Raw genomic sequence first — 23,373 nt, forward strand, 5'->3', positions numbered from 1 at the left:
TTTTGGGGTTTTGTTGAGGGAAATTTTGAGGTTTTTAGGCATTTAGAAAACATCTAGTAAAGTTAAAATAGAAATTTAAGGCTTTACTTACTTACCTTATCTGAGTCACCCTTCTGGTATCATTGTGGAATTGAATGATGCAAATAAGTTTCTGCTTCTGCGTTTAAAAAAAAAAAAACTCTATAGTTGCTTGCTTTTTAAAAAATATTATTACTATTATTATTATTAATTTTTTTTCCTTTAAGAGAATGAACTGAGAGAGGGTAGGTACAGAGGGAGAGGGAATCCCATGCAGTCTCCACGTCCAGCCTTGAGCCCCATGCACAATCTCATGGCCCTGAGATTGTGATCTGAGCTGAAATCAGAGTCAGATGCTTAACTGACTGAGCCACCCAGGCACTCCTATGGTTGCTTTCTTTTAGATACTTTTTTTTGGGGGGGTGGGGTGAAGATTTATTTTTTTATTTTAGAGAGAGCTCGAAAAGGAGGGGGGCAGAGAGAGGGGGAGAAAAGCAGACTCCCCTCTGAGCTGATGCAGGGCCTGATCTCAAGATCCTGAGATAATGACCAGAGCTGAAACCCAGAGTCAGATGCTTAACCAGCTGAGCCACCCACGTGCCCCTTAGGGAGACTTTTTTTTTTTTTTACTGAAGCATTTTTCTTTCATTGTTGGCTTGTAGTTTTCTCTAAGAGGGTATATTTAAGGTCATTTCGGCTAAGTTTGAACATTCTAGATGTCAACTACATTAAGTGTATTAGGTGGAAAATGTAATTATTCTTTTCATCTTGACTCGTTTACAAGGTTGTTGGTTTACTAGTAAAGAATTATTTACTCATAAGTTGAGTCTGGAGTTTGTATAGAGCAAAAGTCAGCAAACTTTTTCTGTAAATGGCTTGTAGTGAATATTTTAGGCTTTGTGGGCCACAGAGTTCTGGTTCGTATCCCGCCCCCCCCCAAACAATTCTTTAAAAGCATAAAGTCAGCTCTTGGCTCGAGGGCCAGACAAAAAAGACTGTGGTTTGGGCCCACCCTGATTTGCCAGCCTCTTATATAGAGCCTTATTCTTAAGGAAAGGCTGTTTGTAATTTAACTTTCTACCCAAGCTTCTCTCAACTATAATAGAATCGAATTGTGACTCTTTGCCATTGCTTTCTGTATTTCTGGCAATTAACTAATGTATTAGAATTAGAAAAACGTTAATCCTGAGAATGTTATGGAGATAATGATACCTGCCTCCCATTAATATCATACTTTTGTTGTGGGTTAGCCATTTAAAGAAAGTCATAATTGATTTCATTACCTTTTGGGGAAAATATTGAAGGGAATGCATCTACATCAGTTTTCACTCTTCTGAAAATAGCTACTTCCCTGCCACAGGTAAAAGTAGAAACAACTGTAACTGCAGCAGTTCATATATTCATGAACTGTTTCTTAAGGGGATGATTTCTCTTGAGCACAAATATCAGCATGCCATGTTGTTTGAAAATAAGAATGCCTCACAAATAGGTTTTCTATGGTGACGGTTAATAGCTAAGCTTAAGAGAGTTTGCCTATTAAGTTAATACATTTTACAAAGCATCATCTGTTTGCTGTTTTTATTTTGTAGTAATAAATAACCATGTTCACTGTTTACCTACAATGTTGCTATGTGTATTCATGTTCTGGTTTAGAATTTCAGAAAGAGAGAAGGAAATAACTGGTCTTCAGAATGAGTTAGATTCTTTGAAGGAGGCTGTTGAACACCAGAGGAAGAAAAACAATGTAAGCAAATCTTTGTCAGAATAAAGCTTTTCTTTTTATTACTTCACTGAAATACCATGCTTCACCATTTTTTAAAAATTTACTTTTACTTAGTTTTCTTCTTAATATTTATAAGAAAGTACTGTTTTGTGTGTACCTTTTTTGGGAGGATTATTAGAGTAATCATTTTATTGGAGAACAGATTTTAATGAATAAATGAAAAGACTTAATTTGTATACTTCTAATTATCATTTTAGATATTGAAACTATAATTATTATAGCTTCAGATTTTTTATTTTTTTAAAACACAACCAAGTTTCTGTTGAACTTTTATTTGAAAAAATTATTTTTCATCTCAGTATTTTAAAATCAGTGTCATCTCCTTTTAATTTGACTGGGCTAGCCATTTTGTAAACTAAAGGTAACCCAGTATTGAAACCTAGTCTTTCAGGGCCTTCTGGAACCTCCTTTTTTAAAATGAGAGGTGGTTCAAATTTTGGTAGTTAAGCATGTTAGGGACCTCAGAACCTGAATACATTTATACTAGAATGGGAAGGGATAGAGCCCTAAGAAATTTAAGTCTTAATACTTTCATTGAATAGACAAATAGTGAATTTAGGTGATTTTCTTAAATTCTGACTAGAAGGTGACACCTGTAAGTAGAATCTAAATAATCCAAATATTCTTGCTAGAGAAGGAATTTTTGCACACAAAAGTACGATTGCTAAGACTTAAGCAAGGTTAAAAATGTTACTGAAATCTCTTAAGGGGATATTGGTAGGAAATTCGTACGTGTTTTCTAATGAAGGTTTAATTTTTCAAAGTTTGCATTAATTTGTTAATTTAACAAGTTGACATGTACTTGCACCCCTGAGTTTGTCAAAATTAGGTATGTGAATTGCCCTTTGTATGTTTGTTTAACATCACTAACAGCATCGCTATTCACGAAACCTGAGGTGAATTTGCCAATATACTGCTAACAACTGTGTTTTATTATCCGGATTCTGAGATAAGAAGGATGTAGTAATACCAGTCTAATGCAGCAGCATCGCTGCAGGCATTGAAGTGTGTGAAAAGAGCCAGCAGATTGCGGAGTCAGTCCATTCTAGTTAGGCCACCTCCCTGGCTGTGTACATTTGGCCAAATTTCTTAACCTACCCCAGCTGTGGTTTCCCCATCTATAAAATGGGAGTAAACACCTCTTAGGGTTGTTGTGAGGATTAATGAGAATTTATGGGAAGCACCAGGTTCAGTGTTGGGCACATAAGTAAGCATTCAGTAAATGGTGATTATTGGCTTTTTATTTGTTTTTAATCTAATGTTTAGATTTCTAAATTGAAGAAAGACAAATATAGCAGATTGTCCTTACTGGTATTTGCTAATGAAATGCTGTTAAAATAGATCTTTCAGAGCTCAGTTTCCTATGACTTCTGTTTCTCTTCTAAGAGAATGTGGTTTATAGCTTTCCAGCCTCCCTGTTTTCAGCCTCAATCAAGTAGCTGATACATTCATGTCAGGTTGCTTTATGGCATACACATTTGACCATGCCAAAAAAGATGGGCAAGCACCGGGAGTGACTCTTTTATTCCGAGGTAGACTTGAAATGCGTTAATTCAATAAAACCTGTTTAGAAGAAAATATGTTATGCTGCAGTGGAATGTCTGCGTGATCATGGGCCTTGTTTAAGAATCACATGTAAAGCTTTTTGCAGTACTTTTGTATTTGCCCCGTCCTTAATCCCCTAATATTTGGTGTACCTGAAATCATATTTTTATCTTGGTTTGTGTGTTTACTTTTGAATGCTTTCTTCTTTGTCACATGTGCACAGTAATTACTCTATAGCTGGCATATCTGGTGTGTATACTAAAACATGGGAAGTGGGCATCTTTATTTTTTCATTCAGACTTCTAAACATTGCTTTTTATTTTTTTGCTAATATACATATTTCCCATTGAAATAATTTTGCAGTAACCAGCATTTAAATGCAGTGCAAAATACTGATGAAGTAAAAAGCAAAAATCTTTCAATAATGGATAAACTGAAATCATTCTTTCTAAAAATGATTAGGACCTTCGGGAGAAAAACTGGGAAGCAATGGAAGCATTGGCATCAACTGAAAAAATGCTGCAGGACAAAGTGAACAAGACTTCCAAGGTTGTAATGCTAACTCCTAGAAGCAATCCACTGAACAGAGAAAATCTGCAGCTTGAGTTAAAATCAGACTAAAGCATTTAATTTTACTGCAATTTAAATATAAAATCTCCTTATCATCCACATTTATCATCTCTGTCATCTCTGCTTTTTTCATCTACTCTTTGAAGCTTTAATTTTGAGCATGCAGTTTGTTGTGATTACCTGATTGTTTGAGCTTTGGTGATTACTGCTTTAAGCTGAAGAATCTCAGGAGACCTGTGCTACCCGCGTAAGCTCTTGTCACTGTATGCCTCATGGGTTGGTTAAGGGCACTTTGGTAAAAACCCTGACCCCCAAAAATCTAACTGAATTAACAAACACATTTGAATACCTAGATGTACACGAATTCTACTGGGTTCTTCGGGGCACACCAAGATCATTCTCACAAGGTAGAAGATGATCAAAGTGTTAAGTACAGGGAAGGGATCAATTCTGGGTTGTTCCTTAGAAGAGATGGAGTTAAAATTAAACTTCAGGTTTTGAAATGGCTGGACAGTAATGAGGCATGTGTTATGTTTAGTGTGGAATATTAATAGAAGGGATAATTCTCTTGACCTATGTAAAGTACTCCTGAAACATACAGCTTCTTCTGTCTTCAAAACAATAAAACATATTCTCCATGAGTAGAAGTTGTTCCATGGGTTTGAAGATTCTAATGACTAATAATTCAGAAGAGTTGTTTTTAAAGATGGAGACAAATGAGTGTACCAGTTCAGTCAAGCATTTTGAAAAATTCTACCAAGAATAAATGTGGCGTGGGAGTATCGAATTTTGTAGATGGGTTAATAAAGCTAATTATGTGATTTAGTTGAGCATTCTGTAAGTTTTTTTGTGGACCATGGTAATCTGTTGAATTTTAAATCTAGGTCTTAATGACATTTGAAGGACTTTTTTTAAGTAGAATAGTTTCTATAAAATTTTTTTTAATCAAGTATATGTTGTTATTTTTTCTCTAGTGTAATAGATTTGTATTTACTTCTGTACCTATTCACCTGCCTTAATTTTCACTAAAACCTAAATTTGAGACAGCTGGCAGATCCTGGGACTAGAGAGTTCTAGGCCAGGGAAAAGAATAAGCAAGGCCAGGTAGAACATTACTATTTTATTGTGAGTGGCTGCAGTCAGTGGGGGTTCTGGTGTAGTTTCTGGTTGTTACTGTTACTTTGTTTTTCACTGTTAACACCGGCCTAGTAACTTTTATTTTGTTCATGAGACTGGGTTTCTGGGAAGTGCGAATCTCTTAATATCATGCCGTTCCTGCAAGAAATTATAGGCCACTGTTCTAGGCATTTTCGCGTATTGTTTCCAAAAGAGAACTAGATTTTATCCATGTTTCATCATGTGCTTGGTGATGAGTATAAAAATTGACCCTTATTTCAAAACTCAACATCAAATGCATGGTGGCTTCTTGCCTAGAAAAGAATTTACGGTCATTCTCTATTTTAATGGAATATAGACTGTTTTCAGATAGCCTAGGTGTAAAGTGATGTTGACTGATTGACTCAGAACCACAAGTTATGCTAGAAGGAGAAAGGCCTATGTAGAACTCCTTTAGTGTTTTGGATGATAGAAATAAGTAACAATAACTTTGTCTGAAATGTAAGAGAGGGTCATACACTGCTTTTTCAGGATTATCTTTAAAGTAGTAAATATTCTAGAGCTACTGTAAGTGATAGGTTCACGTGAAAGATACTTCATAAATATTACACTTAGATATAAATAGCAATTTTCAATATTAGTCTTTTCCAGGTATTAAAGTGGAATGGAAATTGCTGCCCACAACTGAACTATATCAGATGGAAACTTTTTAGCAAAATTAGTATAAATCAAAATTAACTTCTCATTTTTCTGCTTCTTGTTATGAATTAGACACTTATCTTTTACTTAGATTCTTTTTCCCTTGGAAAGTTTTCCAAAAAACTTTGTTGCACAAAGTTGTTGCACAGTGCTTTCTTCCTGTTTTTCTTTAGTGATTGTTCGACGCTTTTATGGTCAGATGATAAAAATGACCTCTTAATTGTGAATTAAATGAATTAGCAGTTAATCGTTTTCCTTGAGTGAATGTATCTTATGCAGTTAGATGGGTGTATTTCTGAAAAATAGTGGACCTTTGAATCACTGAAAATACTCCATTTAAACATCTAGTAAAATACTGCCACTAATCTTGGATAAAGTTTTGTGTGTGTGTACAGAATGTGATGAATCTCTAGCTTTTTATTGTGTAATTTTAGATTTTCATGTTATTTAGGTTTTCTAAATTGATGTGTATGCATCTTAAATCAGTAATGGATTTCAAAAGTCACATCTAAATGGTGCAGGAAAGGTAGGGTTGAGATGTTGCTAGCTCGCTTGCCTTCTTGTCACCTGTTGAACTTCACAAGTGTTTTTTTTCTTGGCTCGGTTTAGATGTGCATTTTTTGGGTGTCATTTTTTTTGATTTTGTAGAGGTAGTTTGTTAGATTTTTATTTTGTGTGTGATCAAGTCATTACCCTAATTTTGACAAACCATGGTTTTGAGTTAATAATAGATATCCATTATAGTTGGTTTTAAAATCACCAAATTTAGACATACATTTGTAATACCTTTATATTTACAGCTGACAGAGTCCCTATAAGTGTCAGAATTAGCCTTATTGATGCTTGATATTGGTGAATTAATTGCCATCCGTTTTCGTTCCTGTTTTTTCCCATATGTACCACCCATCAAATTTTGGTGGCCCTTTTTTTCTCTTTGTAACTTCACTTGACTTTGAAGCTGGAAATGTGAAAGTTGCCATTTTAATCCCATGGTGTTATAGTCCATCAGTGATGCATTTTTTTTATAGAGAGTTGCCAGCTAATAAGCTTCAGTTATGTTGCCCAGGTGCATATTTTTTGCATGTAGTTTTAAGTTTTAGCTGTAGGAAGTGTATTTTTAATTTATTTCTTCTTGTTTGTTTTTTGAATTGTTTTTAAAAAAGGGCAAATCACTTGATTTCTAACAGCAAGGAAAATGTCCATATTATCAGATACTGCCTTGGCTTGATTAGCTTAAGACGTTGTTATTTAGGATGCTTTAGAGATTTTGCAGATTTTTTCTTATGGAAGCATTTTAATGTTTTAAAATAAGAAATTTTAGCTTTTGTCAGTATTAAGATGTATTTTTAAAATACTGTGACTTTTTCCTCCCTTAGAGCTTGAGAGACTTTTTAAAAATTTTTATCATCTTGTAAGTTTGACAGTTCATTTTCTGCTTTAGGAAAGACAGCAACATGTGGAAGCTATTGAATTAGAAGCTAAAGAAGTTCTCAAAAAATTATTTCCGAAGGTGTCTGTTCCTCCTGATTTGGTAAGATTGATTTATATTTCTTTAAACAAGTCCTCTTTATCATTGTTTAAGGAAGTTGTAAATAGCAGATTTGCATTCTACACTTGATTTAGAAGTACATCTATTCCTTAATCTTTTCTGTTTTTAACACAGAGTCCTTTTGAGTAGGTAAGATAAAGAACTTGGTTCAGAACTCATTTTTGTTTAGGGACGCCTGGGTCGCTCAGTTGTTAAGTGTCTGCCTTCGGCTCAGGGCGTGATCCCAGGGTCCTGGGATCGAGCCCCATGTCAGGCTCCCTGCATTGCTGGGAGCCTGCTTCTTCCTCTCCCACTCCCCCTGCTTGTGTTCCCTTTTTCGCTGGCTGTCTCTCTCTCTGTCAATGAATAAATAAAATCTTCTAAAAAAAACCAAAGCAACTCATTTCTGTTTATTCAACTGATACTTTTGTTGTATGCTATAAAATGTACATAATATATATTATTTAGAGGAGCATAAACGTATTTGGGGAAGACATATTTCTTAATGTTTAATAAACCAGTTATATTTTTAATAACTTTATTCAAAACAGCTTAATTTTATTATTTTATTTTAACTTTATGTATTTATATATTTATTTTTTATGTATGTGTTTAAGTGGGCTCCACATTGGGTATGGAACCCAACATGGGGCTTGAACTCACGGTGGTGAGATCAAGACCTGAGCCAAGGTCAGGAGTTGGACACTTAACTGACTGAGCCACCCAGGCTCCCCAAAGTAAAACTTAATTTTGAATGATTGCTTCTAGTTTTAGGAACACTTTATTTTTAAATTAAATGTGTTTAATACTTTGAACAAGGCATTTTTCATTTCAAAGCTCAAGATTTTGGTCACCTGTTAACTTCTTTGAAGAAAGGCTTGAGGATAATACAGAATAGCTTGCTTTACTTGAGGTTAAGTGAGAGAGAAAAGTTGCTTTGATTCAGAGAATTAATTACAGTGAATATTTGAGGGCAGAGAAAGCCGGTGAAAGTGTATGTAGTTTCCTAAAATTGTGTTGTAGGTCTTTCTTTAAAATTTTATTTTAATGGAAAATTGCATGAACACTCAGAAGTAGAGAATAGTATCGTGAGCCTGATGTACCCCATACATGAGTACACAGTCTTGTTTTACTTCCTTTCGTGTACTTCCTAGACTATTTTGAAGGAAGTCAAACATCAGAGCATTTCATCTGTAATTATTTTAGTATGTATTTCTAAAAGATAAGGATTCCTTTAAATGTCACATTAAAAATACTTAATTTCATACATTTTGTCAATGCATTTCTCCCATTTGTCATAAATTTTCAGTTTTAATGAAATAACAACCACTTGCTGTAGTTTGTTGTAATCAGGACCTAAGGTCAATATATGATTGGTTTGAGGTGTCTCTTAGATCCTTTTGATTCCATGGATCTCCTCCTATACGTCAGCAAACCCCCCCCCCCCAATTTTGGTTTGGTTTGGTTTGGTTTGGTTTTTTGGAGAGGGAGAGAATGAATTTAAGCAGGCTCCATACCCACCGTGAAGCCGGATGTGATGCTCAATCTCATGACCGAGAGATCATGACCTGAGCTGAAATCAAGTCAGATGCTTAACCAGCTGTGCCACCCCCCCTTTTTTTAAACCTAGTGGTTTCATGTGAAATTCCCCAATCTGGATTTAACTAACTGCATCCCTGTGGTGTCAGTGTGTTCTCTGTCCTTTTTATATCCCATAAATTGGTAATCAGCAGAGGCCTGATGAGATTCACGTTCAGTAGTTTAGAGGTAGGATGGAGTGGGGCAAGACTTCTTTATGGCAGTGTTGTGCACTTCTGTCATGAGGTCTGTAAATGTCTGCTTGTCTTTCTTTGGTCTATTGGAATGTATTTAGGCTGGCTGTCAAGTCCTTTTTGACAGAGCACTGCTGAACTCTTATAGCTTCTTTGCTTTGTGGTACGACAAGATGTTTCTGATTTATCGTTTACATTTTCTGCCCCAAACTTGGAATCCGCTGTATCTTCAAGGAGCTCTTGCCTCTTCTTTCTGTGGGTACTAGGTGTGGTATAAGTAAACTTAATAGCCTGTTTTATGTGTAGTCTAAGTTTAGCTGTTGCTCTCAGGTTATATCCACACACAGACTACTTTTAACTTATTATACAAGAAGCAACAATTCTTTTGTTAGCTTTGTAACTGTTGGGGCTACATTCAGGTTTGATCACTATAGAAAATACTGCTATGGGTTCAACTGATGAGCCAACTTATACTGGACAGACTTAAGGATATAACGTTAGTTCTAGTGCTGGTCATACATGAAGCCTAGAAAAAGGCATTGCCATTTATCTATTTCATATTTTTTCTTTTGTGGCCATGACCTGTTTTTATTTCTTTATTCCTGCTTTTAATTTTGTTACTTAATGGAAATAAATTTGGGGGATTGATTTATTTGGCAGTATTGAGTTAGTGATTTATAATATCTATTCTTTAAAGACTGGGTAAGATGAGCAGCGTGAAAAATTCTTAGTGTAACAGACTCATTCTTAAAAGCAGTATTACCCTCAATAGGCGTATAGTTTTTGACACTATAAATATTTATAAATCACCATAAGACTTGGGTGATGATATTTGGCTTTTGTTCATCCACTTGTTAAAACTTGAGTATTTCTGCATGTAGTCTCTTATTTGAGAAATATATTGACTCTGCTACTTAAAGTGTAGCATTTTTAGGTTTTTAAAAATGTGAAGGAATAATTTATGATAATAAAACAGTGTTAATTAAATTTATTCTTAAGTTAATATAATCAGTAGATACAAAATGAATTTTATACATGAAGTATGAAGTAAAATCTTTTTACTGTTTCCTTTTGCTTTTGTGCTAAGCAAACCAGTATAGGAGAGATCTAAACTATATGACCTAGAGGAATGTTTACAGACTTTAAGCAACTAAATCAGCTTTTCAGCTGACTTTTAACTTTTATTGAATTGCAGTATTTGAAGCTAAGTAGGATTTTAATAGTATACATTTAGTCTGTAGGTTTTTTTCATATTCATCTAATTTGCTTGTTTCAAATGTTTTACCTATTTCATTTAGATATTTTTGGAAATTGGTTATCTTTTCTTTTTTACAGAGTTATAGTGAATGGTTGCATGGATTTGAAAAGAAGGCACAAGAATGTGTGGCTGAAACTTCAGGTTCAGAGGAGGTTAAGGTTAGTTCAAGAAATGAAGTATCTGTGTTGTAACCAGATGTGGAAGAATCACAATTCGTCTTTATGAGCTTGGAAAGATGAAGTATATATTATAAGTAGAATAATGACCTTTTGAGAAAGTATAAGAAGGTGATTTCCTTTTGAATAAATTTTGATAGAAATGCTACAAATCTCCATTGCATTTGATAAGTATACAAAGCTAATGTTTGCTGTTTCTTTAACTCTGTATCATAATCATTTCTAAAACTGTATATTTAACTATCTCTTACTCTCTTTTTAGCCTGGGTTTAAAAAGTAAAGATCAGTTGAGGTGGGTAGGTAGAAACTGACTGATTTGCTAAAGTATCCCCAAATATATCATTAAGAGTGTTCAGAATCTAGATGTGTTTTTATCTTTGCTGAAATTTGGAAAATTTTTTTGTATCTCAACTGGCATGAATAAAATCCTCTTTTTCCGTGTGTGTAGCATAGGTGTTGTGACTTGACTTCACATGTGGTTCTGCTTTGATTTTTACCATCCTGCTAAAGAGTGATAAGCCTATTTATTATAAATTGTATGATGTATTTTGTAGTAATCAGACTCAGGGAGTTTTATTAGTAAAGACTGAATGACCAGAAAGGTCATTGAACTTGATTGTTACTTAAGAAAGTTTGAAATGTAGTGTCTCACTATAAAACAGAAACCATTTGTCATAATATACCATTAAATACTGCAACAAATTTGAAGCACACGAAACTGGTAAAACTAGAGAATTTTTCTTTATTTCATTCTTTATAGGTTCTAGAGCACAAGTTGAAAGAAGCTGATGAAATGCACATATTGTTACAGCTCGAGTGTGAAAAATATAAATCCGTCCTAGCAGAAACAGTAGGAAATGATTTTAAATCTATATTTTGGTTTTATTTTTAAATTATTAACTTATTCCTTAGTGGATTAAATAGTTTATCTTGTCATTAGAACATGAATTTTTCAAAACAACTTTACTTTTTGCCCATAGGAAGGAATTTTACAGAAGCTACAGAGAAGTGTGGAGCAAGAAGAAAATAAATGGAAAGTTAAGGTCGATGAATCACAGAAGACTATTAAACAGGTATCTAAAAAAGCACAGAGCAAGTAGTTCTCAGAGAGTGTGGACCCTGGATCAGCAGCATCAGTAACCTGGAAACTTGTTAGAAATGCTCATTCTTGGGCCTCACCTGAGATTTTTCTGAATCTGAAACTCTGTGGGGACAGCAGTCTGTGTTTTAAAGAGGTTCCACAACTGGTTCTAATGCCCACCCTAATTTGAGAACCAGTGGTTTAGAGTATGACTGAAAGGTAGTGACCTAGAATGTAAAGTGCTTTGGAAGTTGTAGAACTACTATGTGATAAAATAAGGCAAAGAATTTGGGGTTCATAACACGCTTTGCAATGTTGATATGTGACCCATGATATAGTATTCAAGAAAAAGTTAATGATTCCTTCTGTTCATGTGTTCTGAATATTCTTGTGCATCCCTAATTTTTCTCCCATTTACTTGGCTATGTTAAAGAGTGTCACCTGTGTGGTAGTCACCTTTGTATAGCGACAAGTTAAATGTCATGCTCTCATTTTCAAGGTCTTTTAAAATTCAGTATGGCTTTAAAATGAGATGCATTTCAAAACCTCTAAAGTGTCTGATTAAAATTCTACAAGATAGAAGCTCTATATCCTTGATTTACTTGGTCATATAATTGTTTCACATTTCAGATGCAGTTGTCATTCACATCTTCAGAACAAGAGCTAGAGAGATTAAGAAGAGAAAATAAAGATATTGAAAATGTATGTTATTTCATCACTTATAACCTGTGGACTGATTTTTAGCATTAAGTGTTGTCTTAAGGTCTGTGTTTTGAAATTTCTTTAATGATGCAGTTGGTATGCTTTTAAGAATATCTTGGGTAGTGTTTGAGATGATACTGTGTTATATTTGTAAGTGTCATAACTTTCCATTGTGGGGGAGCATCATGAAAGGAATTCTTAAATGTGTTAACTTCTCCTTCTTTGTTGCATTGCTAGCTGAGAAGAGAACGAGAGCATTTGGAAATGGAACTAGAAAAGGCAGAAATTGAACGATCTACCTATGTTACAGAAGTCAGAGAGGTACTTAGAATTTTTTTGACCTTGCTTCTCAATTTAAATTAAGTTTATAATAGTGATAAAATATTTCAGTGTAAGTTGTTTGTGGCAGAGCTTCCAAGTAGCGTACAAAACATGGGATATCATAAGATCAATCTTAAACTCTAAACTTCATTGCAGCTGAAAGATCTGTTGACTGAATTGCAGAAAAAACTTGATGATTCATATTCTGAAGCAGTAAGACAGAATGAAGAGCTAAATTTGGTAAGAAGCTTGTTCTCCACTGGGTATCAAGTAGGCTCTGAAAACACTTGTGTTGACATGTGGAGAAACCATCCAAACTTTTTCTCCTTGCTAATAACATCTTTAGCTTGGCATTTTTGTAAGTTTAAGATAATCTTCGTATTCTGATGACTCTTAAGATGATCTTTCTTTTCTTGACTCCTAAGACGATCCTTCTTTTCTTAGCTCCTAACAATGGCATGTTTGGCTTGCAACTCTTTTCCAGAAAAAAATTCATGTTTTATAAAACCTAATTCTTTGGGCAGCATTATTTTCAGTGAATAAAGAAGTGAAATAAATAGGTAAAGATTGGCTGAATTGTGAAGATTGTCTTCTTAGAGTTATAGTTAACTGGACCTCTTGTTTTCTAACCTGGAAGGAGATTATTGAAGGTTGAAGATATGTATTCTTCATTCAAGGGCAATAATTCATTCCAGCTTCTTATTTTAACTGGTCTTTCTATAGATTATAAATAACAAAAAGCTTGTGAAATTCTTTATCATCAACATAAAACATTTAGAACATGGTAATTCTAAAACTGTAGACTTAAAGATAACTAAGGTATTCTCCCATTCTTAGATTTTCTGTAAATTTACACTGATTCTGGCAAGCTTAGCTGCTAGATAAATATGACTATCTTGTCGTATGTTTCAAGCAATCATTTTGTCTTTCTGTGACTGAGAAATTGTTATAACACATGACTAAATTGAAAGTATCTGAATAAACTAGGAAGATTATAGTTTGTTTTCTCCTTATCCCAAGTTAACCCTCCCTGTTCTGGAACTTTTTTCTGCTGTGTGTATCAGAGAAAACTTCTTAACTCACTCATTTGTGGTTGGTCTTCTGTGTTATGGCAGTGATTTATGGGAATGAGTTTTCAAGGTAGGGCTCTTTGAAAAGTACACATAGAGCCCACCCTCTTTATTTTTGAAATAAAATTTTGGTTTTACTTATCTTCATTTTATTTAATTGAATCATTCCCACTGCTGCGTGTGACTAATTTTATACATACGCTTGCTATATATTGCACAGATCAGGACTGTGATTATGCCATAGCTATAAGCCATAAGCCTTACTCTATAATGTGTTTTTAAAAAATCATTTTTAACTACAGTTGTTGGAGATTTTACTTTTAACTTTGATGCTTGGTAGCTGACTCCAACAGTAGCATCAAACCCAAAGGATTATGGTTGAGTTCAGCCTAATGTTCTCTTTGTATTTTTGCCTCTCTACGTTAAGGGGCCATTTTAAATGGTTCTTGTTTCTTATTTTTGCCTTGAATTCGTAATCTTTATTTTAGTCTTTGTTTGTTTGCTCAGGATGACTGTTGCCACATTTTTTTTTTAAAGATTTTATTTTTATTTATTTGACAGAGATAGAGACAGCCAGTGAGAGAGGGAACACAAGTAGGGGGAGTGGGAAAGATAGAAGCAGGCTCATAGCAGAGGAGCCTGATGTGGGGCTCGATCCCACAACGCCGGGATCACGCCCTGAGCCGAAGGCAGACGCTTAACCGCTGTGCCACCCAGGCGCCCCATGTTGCCACATTTTAAGATAAAATAATTTTGTTTACTTATACATACATTGTATGTTTGGGAACCAAAGGAATAATTCTCTGATGTACTATATAGTTAAGTGAAAGAGCAGAAACTAAGCATTTGGGTATTTAGATAGAGTTCCCCAAATAAAATTTCCAAATGGAGTGTCCCTTACTAATTCTTTCTTCAGTTTGAAAGGTTAGTATCTTACATTTCTCCCTTTTGGATCTCCTAGAAACTGTTTGGGATGTTATGCCTATTGGTGTGAGGCAAAATCAATTAACTTGATGAGTTTAATAAGAAAGTTATTTGTTGTCAGTGTAGTCCATTTTCCTCATTCATATTTAATTGGAGCATTTAACATGAGAAGAGGTATTGTATATTGGCACTAGAGTTTAGAGAACTTTACGACTGTTTGGACAAAGTGGTTCTTGAGAAGTGTATCTTAAGACATCGCTTATTGTATAATTAGGCCTGTGTGCTCTTGCACCAATCTCTTTAGTGATGTTTTAAAGGATGATCAACATTTAAATTTTTGAAGTTTTCATTTTACTGGATTTGTAATCTTCCATTCAATGTCTTTTAAAATACTACACAATTGACTCTTAACTGTATAGGTCAGAAGGCCTTAAAAAACTAATCAGTAAAATTTCTGGCTACTTGCCTTTTAATTTAATTTAAATATGAATGAAGTACTTTATGGATAGTGAATAGTAATACTTTTAAAAGGCACTTTACTGGAATGTGATGGTTTTATTTTTACGTTTACAGTTTTCTACTCTGAACCCTCGTTTGTTTCTGTAGCATTTCTTACATTTAGCTTTCCAGATGGGGACCTGCACTGCTTAGCTTTTCTATACATCTGGTGTGGCATACTGGCTAATCCACTGTGCATAGTAACTGTTAGCCATCCCATTCTTTCTCATTCATTCTTCAAGAGGTCTCAACGCAATCAAAGAAGGATGCAGATTAAGTTAATTGTGGTGTTCCTTTATTTTTACAGTTAAAGACACAGTTAAATGAAACACTCACAAAGCTTAGAACTGAACAAAGTGAAAGACAGAAGGTAGCTGGTGACTTGCATAAGGTAAGACATTGCTTGTCTTGAAGATGCCATATCATCATGCTATGTTGTGGCTTGATTCTTAAGTAAACATACTGCTAATTCTGGATTTAGTTTTTGTACATATAAATGTGTTTAGAGATTTAAGCTGTTTGTTCTACAGTTGCCTTTTTGGAACTAAACTTTTTGGCTTTTTTTCAATTATTGTTAATTTGCTTTTTTATTTCAACACACTTATATAAGTAATTGCTTTATAAAGTATAGATTAAGTTTTAAATGTAACTGAAGGTACTCTTTTTTAAAAATTTGGTTACATCCATATATTGTTTTGTTGGGATTTTCTTATGTAGTTTTACAAAGTATGTTTCTTTTGATTTTTATAGATCCAAAATGTGTAGATCTCTGATGTTTCAGAAATTTGTTCCTTTCATTTATTTCTTTGTGGAAATACACTTTCTTAATCTCATATGTAAATAGGGAGTTTTTAAGATTACATTTCTTGCTCTCTACATTAGGATAGCAAGTTATTTACAATTCTGGTTTTAGATATTTTTAATAGTGCAGGTCACATATGCTTATATCAGAGCTGCTTTAGAGCTAAGGTTGTATTTGTGGGAGTCATTACCAAAACAAATCTGTCACTTTTTTAAAAGTTGAAAGAAATATTTTTGTTTGTTTTGTATGATATAGCTTCTGATTGTTATGTAAAAGTCTAGGAATCCGTGAAGAGTACATTTAGCATGATGAAAAAATAAGTGTAGGAATCCAGAATTGCTTCAGATTATTTTGGTGTTACTGTTACCAGTAGATAAAATGTGAGCTCAGGATGTTTGTTTCAGAGCTCAAATGTAGATTCGTGAGACATTGTTAAGGATGAGCAATCTGACTTATCTTTGATAGGTAATTTTAATTTCTGACTTCTTGATCAAAATATAAAACATGCAGTTTTAGCCTAGCAGTTTCGTCTCGCAGGTAGTAAGGATATTAAACAGGTGCTCAAAGATATGTATTTGCTGTCTTATTTATGATTGCTAATGCAACAGTTAGAAGACAGTGAACTGCCCCATATCTGTAGACCACAAATACTGTGCAACACTTGGATTAGAAATGCACATAAATATTTACTGATATAAAAAGTTAACAAAATACTTTGTAAAACAAGCAAGTGTAAAATAGCAGGTATGTTAAAAGCCCATTTATATGAAATTTTCTGCCCAAATTTTCTGTTAGCACATTTATGTATACAAGAGGGATCTAAACAAGAGGGTCAGAGCAAAGCCACTATTTAGGATTTATGGGGCATATATGGTTTCTCTCACATACCCTTCTTTGTGTGTGTGTTTAACACAACACTTTAAAAATGTAAAAACCACTCTTAGCTTGTGCACTATACAAAAACAGGCTATGGCCCGATTTGGCTGATGCTTGAGCTAGACAAATGTTAATGTAAATATCAACTGTGGTTATTTCTTCTTTTAATTTCTTTATACAGTTTCTCTATTGTTTGAACTTATTAAAACAGCATATGTTTTTATAATCTGGTCTGGGAGGAAACTGTTTTCATTTTGGAGAAAAAAACCGAATATATTGCCTGTCCATTGTATTTTGAGATGAGCTTTAATCTTGTACAAAATATGTAAGAAAATCACTCATTTTTTCCCTTATAATACTCCATTGTTGTATTTAGAGGCTACCATATTGCTTTCCTTACAGGCTCAACAGTCACTGGATCTTATCCAGTCAAAAATAGTAAAAGCTGCTGGAGACACTACTGTTATTGAGAATAGTGATGTTTCCCCAGAAATGGTATGCATTTTCTTTTACCCCAAATCTCTAGGCTAATTACCTTGTAAAGTATATGAAGAATAAAAATGTGTGAGATCTGTCTCTGATTAAAAAAAATGCCTTTGTAATGTACTTCCATCAGTTATGTTGCATTTTTACTGAAGGTTGTCTTTTCTTCCAGATATCTTACCTCTGAAATGCACGGTTTTTATTAATGTTTGTTTTCACTTTAGCTTAGTGAGATACTACATTAATTGTAATGTTTGTATTGGAAGTATTACGGTATATTGCTGAAGAATGTGGACTTTGGGACATGTGAGTGGCTCAGTCGGTTAAGCCTCTGCCTTGGGCTCAGGTCATAATCCTAGGGTCCTGGGATCAAGTCCCGCATCGGGCTTCCTGCTCAGTGAGGAGTCTGCTTCTCCATTTGCCTCTCCTCCCGCTTGTTCTCTCACTCTTTCTCTCTAATAATAAGTAAATAAAGTCTTTAAAAAAAAAAAAAAAAGAAAGAATGTGTACTTTGTTAGACTGCCTGTGCTTGAATCCTGACCCTGCTACTTAGTAGCTGTCTGACTTCGGACAACTTTCCTTAGCCTCTGTGTGCTTTGGTTGCCCCATCTGTGAAAGGCAATGATAATAGTACCAATCCTGTAGGATTGTTGAAGGGAGTAAATGAGTTACTATATAGAATGCTTAGAATAGTGTGTAACACCTACAGCAGTGCTGCCTACCACTTAGAGCTCAATATATGTGAACTTATTTTTACTGATATGAATGTGCTCTCCTTTGGTATCTGGCAGATTTTTTTTCTGAAAGGAGAAATGGATTTACAACTACTGTTCAGGGTCTAGATTATTGCCTTTGTTGGCTTAGTGACAGAACATAGCTTTCTTCGGTGCAACCTAGTTTGTATCACTAGATAGCAAACACTGTTTCTGTATGTGGTTTTTGTTAATTTTAATGTCATTTTCAAGATTTTTCATGTTTGGATTTAAAACAATAAAATATTTCCTGTTTTAGGTTGCAAATGCCTTTTCCTTATGTTTGGAGGTTTTCATCACTTTCATCTTCTCTTTAGGAGTCTTCTGAGAAGGAGACGATGTCTGTAAGTCTAAATCAGACTGTCACACAGTTACAGCAGTTGCTTCAGGCAGTAAACCAACAGCTCACAAAGGAGAAGGAACACTACCAGGTATTAGGTAAGAGTTAAACTTCTGTCACATTATCTCCCATATCCAAATTAGAAAATAATCTGCTTCCTGCTTCACTGGTAACTTTCCCCCATGTCTTCAACCTTATTCTCTCCCCTGCACGTACTCCTCCAATCTGGCAGGTGAAAAGGTGGTTGAGCATCAGCAGTGCAATGTGAAGGATAGAATGGATTGTGTGAAGATGAGGGTCTACTAGGCACGTGAGAACTCTTTCTTCTATAGGTTCTACTGGCATTGGCAGTGAGAACCCCTCCCTACAGATTCCTTGGTTTGCACAGCCTTCTTTGTGCCCTTTACATGTTTATTACCCAGTTTTTAACTTCAGCCATCGTTTTTTTTTTAATCTTTTTTTATTATATTATGTTAGTCGCCATACAGTACATCCCTGGTTTCTGATGTAAAGTTCGATGCTCCATTAGTTGCATATAACACCCAGTGCACCATGCAATATGTGCCCTCCTTACTACCCATCACCAGTCTATCCCATTCCCCCACCCCCCTCTCCTCTGAGGCCCTCAGTTTGTTTCTCATAGTCCACAGTCTCTCATGCTTCATTCCCCCTTCTGATTACCCCCCCTTTCTTTATCCCTTTCTTCCCCTACCGATCATCCTAGTTCTTATGTTCCATAGATGAGAGAAATCATATGATAATTGTCTTTCTCTGCTTGACTTATTTCACTTAGCATTATCTCCTCCAGTGCCGTCCATGTTGCAGCAAATGTTGAGAATTCGTTCTGATAGCTGAGTAATATTCCATTGTATATATGGACCACAACTTCTTAATCCAGTCATCTGTTGAAGGGCATCTCGGCTCCTTCCACGGTTTAGCTATTGTGGACAATGCTGCTATGAACATTGGGGTGCATATGGGTCTTGCTCGGTATATTCTCCCTCTTGTGAACTAGTTACTTATTTATTTCCTTTTGTGGGAGCGGGGGTGGGAAGGGACAGAGGGAGAGGGAGAGCAAGAATCTTAAGCAGGCTCAACGCTCAGCGCGGAACCCAACGTAGGGCTCCATCTCACAACCCTGAGATCACAACCTGAGCTGAAATCAAGAGTCTGACATTCAACCTAGTCAACCAGGTGCCCCTATTGTGAACGTTATTAAAACTAGTCCCTATATTGGATGAGAAAAACAAAAAACCACTACTACCTGGTGATTAAATTAGAAATACAGCTTGTTTAATCATTGAAATGTAAGTAATAGGTTAATATCTGATGTTGGGAAACTTCTTTTTAGTATATACCACAAGTACATATGAATTGTTTAATGCTCTACATATTTGATAAGGGAAACACCATTTTTAGAAGGCAAAATGGGATGAAATGCAGTAATTTAGGGTTTTTTCTAAATCCTAATATACACAGCATTTCTGTGAGCTGTAGGGGTATGTGTATTGNGAAATACAGCTTTTTTAATCATTGAAATGTAAGTAATAGGTTAATATCTGATGTTGGGAAACTTCTTTTTAGTATATACCACAAGTACATATGAATTGTTTAATGCTCTACATATTTGATAAGGGAAACACCATTTTTAGAAGGCAAAATGGGATGAAATGCAGTAATTTAGGGTTTTTTCTAAATCCTAATATACACAGCATTTCTGTGAGCTGTAGGGGTATGTGTATTGATCTTACATCCTTAATTGCTAAGACCTTAACCTTTTTTTTTCTTTTGGAAGTCTTCCTATCTATCTTCTATGCCCCATCCCCCCAAAAAGAAGATTGTCATCCTTTCCCTTCCTTTGTATGAATTAAGATACTTTTTTTTTTTAAATCTTTGGACTAGCAACACTAGTACTTTTTAGTGTGTTTTTTTTTTTGTCTCCAGATACCTGTTTTTCCTTATGTTTCATACTTGCTTGTCTTCTAAGTGTTCAAACTGTATGTCTGACCATATCAGAAGATTTCATTACTCCAGCATCTTAGTCTGTTTGGGCTGCTATAATAAAAATCCCATAGACTGGGTGGCTTAAATAACATTTATATCTGACAGTCTGTGCATGGCAGAAGGGGCACAGGAGCTCTCTGAGGTCCCTTTCAGAAGGACACCCACTTCCAAATGCCATTACATTGGGGGGTTAGAATTTCAATATATGAATTTAGGGGGTGGGCACAAACATTCAGACCATAACACTCAGGTTCTCTTACCTTGGAACCAGTTTATGGAATCCTGTGGAGGGAGGAGGTTAATTTTAACAGCAGTCACTTTATGAGTACCCTTCTAAGNTAATCCCATTCATGATGGTGGAGTTTTCCAAAGGCCCCACTTCCAAATGCCATTACATTGGGGGGTTAGAATTTCAATATATGAATTTAGGGGGTGGGCACAAACATTCAGACCATAACACTCAGGTTCTCTTACCTTGGAACCAGTTTATGGAATCCTGTGGAGGGAGGAGGTTAATTTTAACAGCAGTCACTTTATGAGTACCCTTCTAAGCTTGAGCAGGCTTCTGACTTGTGGTCATTTGCTTAATCTTCGCAACAACCCAGGGCAGTGGGTAGGTAGGTGTTGTTGTTGTTGTTATTATTATTATTATTCCCCCTTTACAGCAGACCCACAGAAGTTCTATAATTTGCCCAAGGTCATACAACTAGTAACTGGGTGAGCTGGGATTTAAATTGAGGTGGTCTCTGCCCAGCACCTAAGCTCTTAGTATTTTTCTTCTCTACTTCAGGCATTATGTGCCCTAACCTTTTTTTGTTGCTGCTTTTTTTCCTTCTCATTCGGTCTAATCCTTTGTTGCCAGCCTCTTAGAGTTTGTGTTGTCAATTCTGAATTTTTTCTGAAGTTGGTATTTTGTCAGTAGTGAGTTGGAGAGGCTCTAAATGTTATCCAGAAAAAATTGAGGTGAAGGTTTGTGTGCGTGTGTGTTTTGTATGTATGTGCTCTCCCTATTCCATGTGACAGATAAATTTTTTTATGATGTAGTTGTCTCTTGTTTCTGAAAGAAAGATGTTCTTTTATAGTGGTGTTGAAGTATAAGGATTAGTGTTCCAGGTAAAAACTAGCTTTTATTTCTACACTTTACATTGGCTACCACATAGCTCAGGTTTTCATTTTCTGTGGTGTGTTTACATAGCACTTAATAGTGTCCTGTACCATTGGGCCATGTAGACTTTCTGATCCACTGTTAATCTTGTTTTTAATTAGCGAACGTGATAGCCAGTGATAACTTGCTTTTCACCTTCTCATTCTTTTCCCCTCAACTTTTTATTTTGAAAAAGTTCACACATAAAGAAAAGTTGAAAGAATAGTGCAACACTCACACGTCCTTCACCTGCTTCATCTCTTTCCATGTGTATACGTATTTGGTTAATGTCAGACTGTTTGAAAGTTACTTTCAGAGATGACATTTTATCCTAAGCACTTGGGTATGCACCTCTGAAGAACAAAAGCATTCTCTTATAAATCCCTAGTACCACTCTCACATCCGAACAAAACCAGTAATTACATAAAATTATCCATTATTAAACCCATGTTCAAGTTCCCCAGTTATACCACAAATATCTTGTTAGCTATTTTTCCCAAACCAGGATCCAGTCAGAATTTATATGTTGCATTTTGGTTAAGTCTTTTTAGTCTCTCTAATGACTTTTGAAGTTTAAATTTCTTACAGTAATTTTATCTGACTTGGAAAGCTTCGCATGACCTCAGAAAATTTCTGTCTGAAACTTTATTCATGGGGGAGAGTTGTAAATTTCAGTGCTACTCACCTTTAATTTCTTACAGTAATTTTATCTGACTTGGAAAGCTTCACATGACCTCAGAAAATTTCTGTCTGAAACTTTATTCATGGGGGAGAGTTGTAAATTTCAGTGCTACTCACCTTATTAGCTTTATATTTTCTTGAGTAGAACTAATAAAAATGGATTCCCAATGTTCTCTTAAATTTCCTAATAGTATTTTTAAATCCCCACATTATTCTGTTTGGTCCTGAGGTTTTCACTCATATTTTTAAATCCACCTCAAAAGCCTCTGAATCCTGTGATTTCTCTCTTATTTTTGATTACAATTAGTATAATTGCTTTGATCCTAGTTGAAAGAACCGTACGAGATCAAATAGAATATGTATTTTTGGTGTTTGACAAGTGTCTTCTGATTGCCTTTTGTTTCTTGTTTTAAAATGCATTTCTTTCTTTCTGATTTTTTTACAGAGTGAAGTAACTGGGAAACTGTTGATTCAAGGATAACAGAAGGCATTGTATTATATTTTGCCAAATTAAAGCCTTATTTATGTTTTCACCCTTTCTACTTTGTCAGAAACACTGAACAGAGTTTTGTCTTTTCTAATCCTTGTTAGACTACTGATTTAAAGAGAGAAAAAAAAGCCAACTCTGTAGACACCTTCAGAGTTTAGTTTTATAATAAAAACTGTTTGAATAATTAGACCTTTACATTCCTGAAGATAAAATAAACATGTAATCTTTTATCTTATTTTGCTCAATAAAATTGTTCAGAAGATCAAAGTGGTAAAGACAATATAAAATTTAACATTTTAATACTGATGTACACTGTTTTACTTAACACTTAGGGGAGTAACTGCCTCTGACTTCAAGAAAACACTTTTTTGTTGCTAATGTAATCCGTCTTTTGTAATGGCGTCAGCAAATAAAGGGATGCTTATTATTCAAACTTGCTCTAATTTTCATTGCGCTTTAACAGATCTCATTAGCAGTACAGATCAACATAATTTAGAACACAGTTATTAATTGCAGTGCCTGGACAAGGTAAGGTACGTATTGTTGCTCATACAACTTCTGTAAGGGGAGTTCTGGGTCTTCTGAGTGGCTCCGTGTGGTGTGAACTGTGTTGAGCAGTGCTGTGCACTACAGAAAGGATGAGGCAAGAATTTAGCTTTTAAACTCACTACTCCAGCTTCAGTTGGAAGAGCTCTGCTTTTATATGTACTATTATTAACCAATAATAGGTGACTTTTTAG

At 35.0% G+C, this 23,373-nt stretch overlaps 1 protein-coding gene across 1 annotated transcript in view; it reads left to right on the forward strand.

The window, feature by feature from the left end:
- Positions 1-23,066, forward strand: part of KTN1 (kinectin 1) — a 107,894-nt gene extending 84,828 nt beyond the window's left edge. Inside the window, exons 31-43 of the mRNA XM_034648689.1 lie at positions 1,560-1,762; positions 3,809-3,895; positions 7,173-7,262; positions 10,367-10,447; positions 11,226-11,315; positions 11,446-11,538; positions 12,177-12,248; positions 12,486-12,569; positions 12,726-12,809; positions 15,369-15,452; positions 17,142-17,234; positions 18,292-18,412; positions 22,589-23,066. Of these exons, the coding sequence (XP_034504580.1) occupies positions 1,560-1,762; positions 3,809-3,895; positions 7,173-7,262; positions 10,367-10,447; positions 11,226-11,315; positions 11,446-11,538; positions 12,177-12,248; positions 12,486-12,569; positions 12,726-12,809; positions 15,369-15,452; positions 17,142-17,234; positions 18,292-18,412; positions 22,589-22,593 (1,187 nt within the window). The 3' untranslated portion in view covers positions 22,594-23,066. The remainder of the gene's footprint in view (positions 1-1,559; positions 1,763-3,808; positions 3,896-7,172; positions 7,263-10,366; positions 10,448-11,225; positions 11,316-11,445; positions 11,539-12,176; positions 12,249-12,485; positions 12,570-12,725; positions 12,810-15,368; positions 15,453-17,141; positions 17,235-18,291; positions 18,413-22,588) is intronic.
- Positions 23,067-23,373: the final 307 nt, after the last annotated feature.

This window comes from Ailuropoda melanoleuca, chromosome 20, assembly GCF_002007445.2.
Source record: "Ailuropoda melanoleuca isolate Jingjing chromosome 20, ASM200744v2, whole genome shotgun sequence".
Classification (NCBI taxonomy): Eukaryota; Metazoa; Chordata; class Mammalia; order Carnivora; family Ursidae; genus Ailuropoda; species Ailuropoda melanoleuca.